Raw genomic sequence first — 8012 nt, 5'->3', positions numbered from 1 at the left:
TATATAGATTAAGCCAATATTTTATTAAGGTTTCAGTAAACTTACATAATGGAAATGTAAATGAAAAAAAATTTACACTGACCTCATGACCACCATCCTAAGCCATTACAATAGTTTACTAACAATAATTGGCAAGAGAGTGACTCAGTAAAATAACTTAATCCAGCAGTATAATGAAAACATGGTCAGTAGTACTGAATATATCTCTCTATATTTTCACACAATCAGGGAGCAAGGCACATTATGAAATAAGAGCATACAGTTATGCAAAAGACAAGACAAAAAAATATTGACTTTAACTACATCCTTATTGAATTGTGCATATTCTTTTGTATATTGGGTACTTTATAATGCAGTTCCTTTTGTCCTCTCTCCCATGCTTAAAAAAGTATATTTATACATACATATATATTTATATATATATATTTATATATGGCAAAGCTCTCCCAAACTGTAGAAGTCAGAGTTTCTAAGAGCCTACCCCCCAAAATATGGATTAAGGGGTCGGGGTGAGGGAGGAGTAGGAAATGGGGGAGGCAATCCCATTTAAAGATAAAAGGTGCAATTTCTTTAAAAAGCGGTAAACATGAATGTATTTACATCTAGTACACACTTTTGCACAGACTAATGACAATGTGCATCTCTGTCCAGAAATCCACTGACTTAACAAAATGAAGCTACAAAAACCATGGGAAATAATCCACTTAAATGCTTGTTTCTTAAGGATATTTTTTAAGAGATAAAAATAATTTGGGGGAATTATGATTGAAATGTGAGTTTACAAATATGTTAAACTATTCCAAATGCCAGTCCTCTAATCAGGTTAGAAAAATAGGAGGAAATTTAAATTGAACTGTGGTTTTCTTTAAAATCAAATATCTTAAGAGGAGCGAATAGATTCAGTTACAAATTAGTTAGAACGTTCAGATGTTCATTTTCACAAAGTATGTTTTATTCCTCTGTGCTGATCATCTTTTCCAGATGCAATACTTTTACCTTTTACTTGCCTTTCCTAACACTTAATACATCTTTGGTAGACAGCCCTGAACTCACTTACAACATACTCATGACTGAAGTCATTCCATTTTTGGGGAATGTTTATAACTAGTGAAATAGCCATGTTATTCTTTGTTATTCCCTCCTTTCATCAGCCATCATGGATTAATTTACATAACTGATATCTAGAATGTTGTTCCTCTTGTTAGTATTTTGGCATACTACTTCATCCATGAAACTCAAAGTAAGATCTTTTTTCTTTACATTTCGGTGTGAATAATATCATTGCTTTTCTTTAGATGTAATTATTATGTAATGTAATTATTTTTATACTCGGTTATATAGACACAAATTTAAATTTCTTACATGCTAATAGGCAGCCATGTACTGAACATGGCATACTGTTTGGGTGAATGAAAATCCAAATGCTTGTTTTCTCTTCAGAGTTCAGAGAAAGATGTATCCTAAAGGATTACTGTCCATTTCTAATGGAAGACATTTGTTTTCATTTTATTTGTTCTTTGGGCCCAGTCTCAAGTGGATCCTTCTTGCTCGTCAGAAAGTTGTTAAATCAGTGCCTTCTCATCTTTTGTGTTGTTGCATTAGAGGCAGAGATGCATTGTAGAGGTTCATAGGATGATTTACTTGCTATAATCAAACACTGATTAAATTTTAAAATAAATGAGAGGGGCAAACCAGGAAAGGAAATTATCTCAGTTGTTTTTTGGGGGTGTGGAGTGGTAGCTAGGGGGAATAGTGCACCAAGGACAGGTGGGAAAAACTCTCTCAGGAACCTAGTACGATTTGGCCAGAGCTTTTGGAAAAGGCCTTTCCCCTCACTCATTCTTCGGCAGGGAAAACTAATCTATAACATATCTGCTGCATTTGTACTTATGTAATGGAAGGTATTTATATACATATAGTAGGTTGTAGCAGTTGCAGTCAATCACAAGGAGGAAGAACATGCTTAGTGTTGCTACCTTGGGTCCCCGACTTCCTTGCAGTATATAATAAATATCATTTTCCCTAAATATTTCTTGCACATTTATTTGGTAAGAGCTCATTGTGGATAACAAACAGATCCATTCTGGGTATAATATTGTTTTGAATGAAAAAATAACCTCACTAAGGAGTATTTTCAAGTTTGAATCATAACCTGGTTTTCAGCAAATGTACTCCTAGGAAGGGAGTCAAAGTTAAAGACAGCTAAAAATGCACAAGGAATTTTAAGAATAATCAAGTATCAATGTAAGGCATAGCTTGACATTTTCTTTTTCCCAGTAATCTTTTTCAGACTTATTTTTCCCACTTAAAAAAACAAAGCAACAACTTGCAAATTATGCTCTAATTAGCAAACTACTGCAACCTTAGAATCTACTTGTCTCAAATAGAGAGAATAGAGAAACCAGATTATTTCCCTCCATTGACCAAAAGACACTGGCAAAAAAAAATGTGATGCCAATTTCCAAGACCAGATCCCATGGTATCTTTTGAATATTTTAATGTTTACATTAACATGCTTAAGTAAAAAACAAAAACAAAATCAAAAAACAACACATAAGTTACATTATTACCAGAGAGAATTGATCCTGCTGTACTTCAAACTAGATGGTACAGTTTGTAGGTGATAAGCAGGTTAGTACATGTAATAACCACCAGTTTGCACTGCCTTCTAAAGCAGTAATTTAAAGCTGAACTGTTTGAGGTCCTGGGAGTCAGTGCTGCCAAGCCAGATTTCCAGCTTTCTCTCCTTGTCTGGAAAAAGGGTGCTGGATTGGAACTGTTAGCAGAGGCAGTGAAAGGAAGGCACAGTACTAGTGTCATCTGGCAGTAGATATTTCCCTGAACCTACAGAGAAAAAGGAAAGGCTACAAAAATACCCAAAATCAAAGGTTTGAGGTGTTTTTTTTAAAGAACCCCCAATCTTCCTCCAAAAGCCCCTTGAGGAAAAAATGGTTTAAAAAATCAGCAGCAAAAACCAACCAAACGAAAAACCCCCCAAACAAAACTAAAACAAAACCTAGAAAAATAATCCAAACCCTCAAAGCGTATTAACTTTAATTTTGGTTTGTAATTCAGTTGTTTCCTGCATCCAAATAAGAAAACACTTAAGCTTTAAGTTGATAGTTTGTGTTATATTTTTCCTCAAAGACAGAAATGGCTATATAGTTCAACCAAGACTGTCAAAGCTTTAAAAAAAATTCTAATTCCTAGCTTCAGTGTGTTCTTACCAAAGGTCTAGAGCATCATTTCTGCCTCCAAAAACTTCCATCAGTATTCATTCAAAGGGCCCTTGGTCTCAAGGGAAAATGAGTGACAATTATTGGCTAGTGTTGAAGGCAGAAAAAGTTGGGAATCCCAATGAATGTAACAGGAATGATGAATGAATATTATTTCTTAGAGTCTTGTCCAAACCGAAAGAAGAGATCTGATTTTTCAAAGGGAAAAAACCGTCCTCTGTCCAACTTCACAAAAGCCTGACATCACAGCTAACCCCAGCACTAAACAGAGATATTTGGATTCCTGTTCTTCCTCCACCTGAGAAGAGCTGAGTAGGGTGGGTTCCTTACGATACAAAACTGCAGGTAGAAGGCTGTGAAAAATGACAGCAGCACCCATGGACGATAACATAATTTAACCTTCTAGAAGGCGGTGTTAGCTGGCTAAACCAGGGCATGCTTCAGAATCAACAATGCAAATGCTTTTAAGGACACTTCATAAGCACATAAGTGTTAAACACAGGAAATTTTGTGAACAATTGAAAATACAAAAAAAAAGGGGGGGGCTTTTAAAAGTATCATTGCTTTAAAATGCACAATGGTCTTATTGCTCAAACTATATTAACCCAGGAGAAGGGTGATGTGATAATGGAGGTGCTACTTTCATTTCACTTTTACTCTCTTTAGGGCACTGCTTTCTAAGGGGGGGGGGATGTTATTACACTAAAATTTTTTTGTGAAACTTGCTCAATCTTATGCCCAAAAGAAAACTAGTATTTGGATTCTTTCTTCCTTAGGGTCACATTCTTGTTATTTTCATCTTTACAAATATGAATATCTTTTCTTCATTGATATTGATTTGCTTATGCTTGTTGGGCAGGCATATGGTATTCTGTGTAAAGCAGCTACTCCTGCTCCCCAAGATCGGGGTGACAGGACAGGATTCCTCTCTTCCTCCTTCCTGCCCCCCCCCAATAAAAACTGACATGGAACAATGTTAAACTTGGAAAACACCACTAGATCTGGAGCCATTCCACTATGATTTCATGCTGTGCTGCACAGGCACAACAGGTGATCAATATCAGGTATTCATAATTTGATATTCCAATCACTATCTGGTAGCTGGACAAGCCTTCACATTTATAGCCAAGATTCTGATGTGTGTTTTTCTCCCTCTTGAAGTCTAATGATATTCTCAAGTTCCATAGAAGATACAGATGTGTTTGTGGATTTATGCATTCATTAATGCCAGAAAGGACAAAGAATTAGAAGCTTAAATTAACTTTCCTATGATGACCCCTCTCCTCCTACTCAGGAGAGCAGCAGAAACGTATGAGGTATTTATTCTCCCTGGAGATGTTGTTTTGGGCAGCGATGTATTTGTATGATTCTATGCACATCATGTAGAGATATGTATTACATACAACTACACAGAACACACAGTCTACAGGACAACTGGTATCCTGGAACATGTCAACATCATTAGAAGGTTGGTATGAATATCATGAATATCCTAATGAATCAAAACAAAGAAACATGGAGCCAAACTTGATCTAAAGCTTCATGAAACTCAAGGAAGGGACTGAAATGGTCCTCCTACTTAACAGTAAAATGAACAAAGCTTATCAACAGGTGACTTATCGCATATCTTCTCAGGGACAGAATGCCACATAGGCAGCTACTTGTGGCAGAAATTTCTTTTACTCCAGATCACCAAATACGATCTCCTGTCTTTGAGTTTTGACAGCCAAAACGTTTTGGTTGTATCATGTCTACATTCTAAGCAGCTGGTCACACAAACCCTCATGGAACCATTATCATTCTCGAGATGTTAGGCTTCTTTACCTGGCTTACAATGCCCCCCTTGCTATGCTTGATGGTGAAGACTCACACAATCTAGATAGACCAAACATTCTGCTTGTCTTTTATAATTGTGAGAAATGTCCCATCATAAATCTACTCAATATATATTATAAAACATGCACGGAGTCTCATTGCACAGGGACAGACACTACAAAATACCTCAAATGCAGAAAAGTAAGAAAGGTTTTTGGTCCAATCCATGTGGAAGAAAAAAAGGAACATCAAGGGATAAGACACACACACATCCCCTCCACACCCCCCACCCAAAACACACACAACCCATTTTTGGACTAAGTATGGGGGATGAGGGGAATGTATACAGTTACTCTTAGCTACAGCTGAATACCATTTTGATCACATTATCTATCACACAAGGAGGTGCTGAACACCCCAATTTACAGGTTAGATGAACTGATTGAAGAATTATCCAGAATTCTATAGTGGCTACCAGTCTCTAGAGAGCTTGGTGTTCTGGTCCCTTTTGGGGGGAGCAGGAGGCGGCCCCCTCCGCAATGTTGCATAGCCTGAGATATGACTACCTCCATAGCCAGCCTTCTGTTGATCAGACAGCAGTTCAGGGGGTGGAGGCGGTAATGCCATATCATCCATGGTGGCAGTTGGCTCTGCTCTGGATATCCGGGAAGAAGAGAGGGAGCCATGCCTGGTGATGGACTTCCGTTGCAGTGTCCTATTGAGGTCAGCCAGGAATCCTGGCTGGACACTGAGGCTGGACTTGGGAGAAGTGGGCACTTGTGGAATGACTGTGGCAGTCACCTGCTGCTCTGTGGTTTCCACTTGTGTGAGGCGGGTGCTATCATTCCGTTTGGGCCTCGTGGGTGGAGGGGCTTTCTTCACTGATGTTTTAGACCATGGCTGTGGCTGAGGGTTAACGACGGCCACTTTCGGAGGTGTGTTTCCTGAAAATACTGATGGAATCTCTACTGGTGGCAGAGGAAGCTCTATCTCAGGTGGAGGAGGTGGAAAGTCAGAATCTGAAGGAGGAGAAGGAAATTCGACCACTGAGTCCTTACCAGGTCCACTCATAGCGGGTACTTTTGCTGAAATGCCTCCTTGTTGGAGAACTCTGGGTAGACTGACTCCAGAGAGATTGAGTTTTCCAGGTTTTGGTGGAGCTGCAGGAGGTGGTGGAGTCTCCTTGTTGGGAGACCCTGAAGGTTCTGATGGAGGTGCAAATTTGCTAACAAGGCTGTCAACCGAAGGTCTTTTAGACTCTTGATATTCTGCACAGCTGCTCGATTTGATGCTGGAGTTTCTCTGGGGTGTTGGGGGTGGTTTCTTTCCCCCTGGACTAGAAGTCTTGCTGCTCTTTTTGACTGGAGATCCCATTTTGTCAGGGGTGGGAGAGACCCCTGGTGTTGCTGCTGGCGGAGGTGGAAAGACAAGGATGCTTTCAGGTGGAGGTGGAGGAAAGTCGGGGGACGGCACAGAGCTGGGCTGCCACTTAGGCTTGGCTTTCACAGCAGGGGGAGACTGTGGCGTCACACTCAATGGCACAGGCTTTGAGGGTGGAGGCTCTGATGGAGGAGGGGTGGGGGCAGCTGGGAACTGGCTGGCTATCTGCTTCACAACAGAGGGCACTGGAGACTGTGGAGAAGGAGGGGGCTTTACACAGAAGCTCTGTTTGGGTAATGTGGGTGGGGGAACTGGACCAGGAAGAGCCGGAGGAGACTGTGGAATCTGGGAAATGGGAAAAACTGGCTGCTTCTTTGCTGGGGGAGCTGGAGGGGCAGGAACAGAGAATGGGGGTGCTATGGATGCCGTTTTGGTACTGGTTGGTGGGGGAGTCACCAGGGGTTTGGGAGGGGCTTGAGGAGGTGGGGGTGCAGGGACAGGAGGTGGGGGTGGGGGAGCAGGAGGAGTAGCCTGGACAACATTCTGCTGGACTTGATGGATTTTCAGAGGTGGAGGCGGGGGGTTGAACTGAGGAACCGATGGGGCACATGGGGCTGGTTTGAGCTGAGCCATAGCTGATCCTGGGGTGGGAGGGGGGGGCGGAGGGGGGGGCGGTGGAACCACCCCATTAGGAGGCACCAGCAGCTGAGGCTTTCCTGACTGTGAGGCCGTTGACATTTGCTGTGTCACCAGGGGTGGTGGGGGCTTAAAGAGAGGTCCTGAATGCTGGGAAGCATTCTGCAGCCTGGTTATTGTACTGTACTTGACAAACATCGTGGCTGCGGAGGCTGAAGAAGGTGCAGCCTGGCTGGGGAGAGGGGGTGGAGGGGGAGGTGGGGGTGGGGGAGGTGGTGGGGGAGGAGGGGGAGGGGGAGGAAGAGGTGGGGATGGCTGTGAAGCAGTATAGGGAGCAACTGTCTTAGTTTGTGGGGATAAAGGGGGCATAAGTGAAGTGTAAGGTCGGTTCAAAGACTCCATTCTGGCCTAAAAGGAGTATAAAAAAAAAAGAGGGAGACAAGGGAGACAAAAAAAAAGGTTATAAAGTTCAGTTCTGATTTGCTTATCTATTTAAAAAAAAAAAGGAGCCTGGAACATGCATGAAGAAGATGTAGCAAAAGGATGAAGATGGATAGATCACATGACAGGAAGGAGGAAGCTTGGCTCCCCGGGGGAGGAGGGCCCTGAAGGAAAAGGCGTCTAAGAATGTGCTGAGACAGCAGATAGCTGGACTGCCCATCAATGTGGGAAAGGGTTTCCTGGTGTGGAAGCACTTTAGATAGGGACAGGATGCAGAATGCTATGATCTGCAGTTATTACTTTCACACATCCTGTCCTGAAAGGGAACTGTCATGAGAAGAGAGGACAACCTTTCATTCCATGATCGCATCCGCATCAAGCAGACGCCTCTTGATGAGTGAGGATGGCTTTTTGATGCTAGTGTGCTGACATATGAGAGCATGAAAATATTCAGCAGGCGTGCACAGTCATACAGGGCTGAGCTTGACACACACACTTGTATTC

The 8012-nt window shown here is 41.8% G+C and overlaps 1 protein-coding gene across 3 annotated transcripts in view; it reads right to left on the bottom strand.

Annotated features, from left to right (window-relative positions):
* Nucleotides 1-4: 4 nt before the first annotated feature.
* The window catches only part of RAPH1 (Ras association (RalGDS/AF-6) and pleckstrin homology domains 1), a 130328-nt gene continuing 122320 nt past the window's right edge, over nucleotides 5-8012 (bottom strand). For all 3 annotated transcript variants that reach the window (XM_043991592.1, XM_043991593.1, XM_043991594.1), the window contains one exon: nucleotides 5-7475. In XM_043991592.1, the coding sequence (XP_043847527.1) occupies nucleotides 5523-7475 (1953 nt within the window). In that variant the 3' untranslated portion in view covers nucleotides 5-5522. The remainder of the gene's footprint in view (nucleotides 7476-8012) is intronic.

This window comes from Dromiciops gliroides, chromosome 3 (genome assembly GCF_019393635.1).
Source record: "Dromiciops gliroides isolate mDroGli1 chromosome 3, mDroGli1.pri, whole genome shotgun sequence".
Taxonomy (NCBI): Eukaryota; Metazoa; Chordata; class Mammalia; order Microbiotheria; family Microbiotheriidae; genus Dromiciops; species Dromiciops gliroides.
The sequence above is the reverse complement of the archived record's forward strand: the minus strand, read 5'-3'. Positions and strand labels throughout refer to the sequence as shown.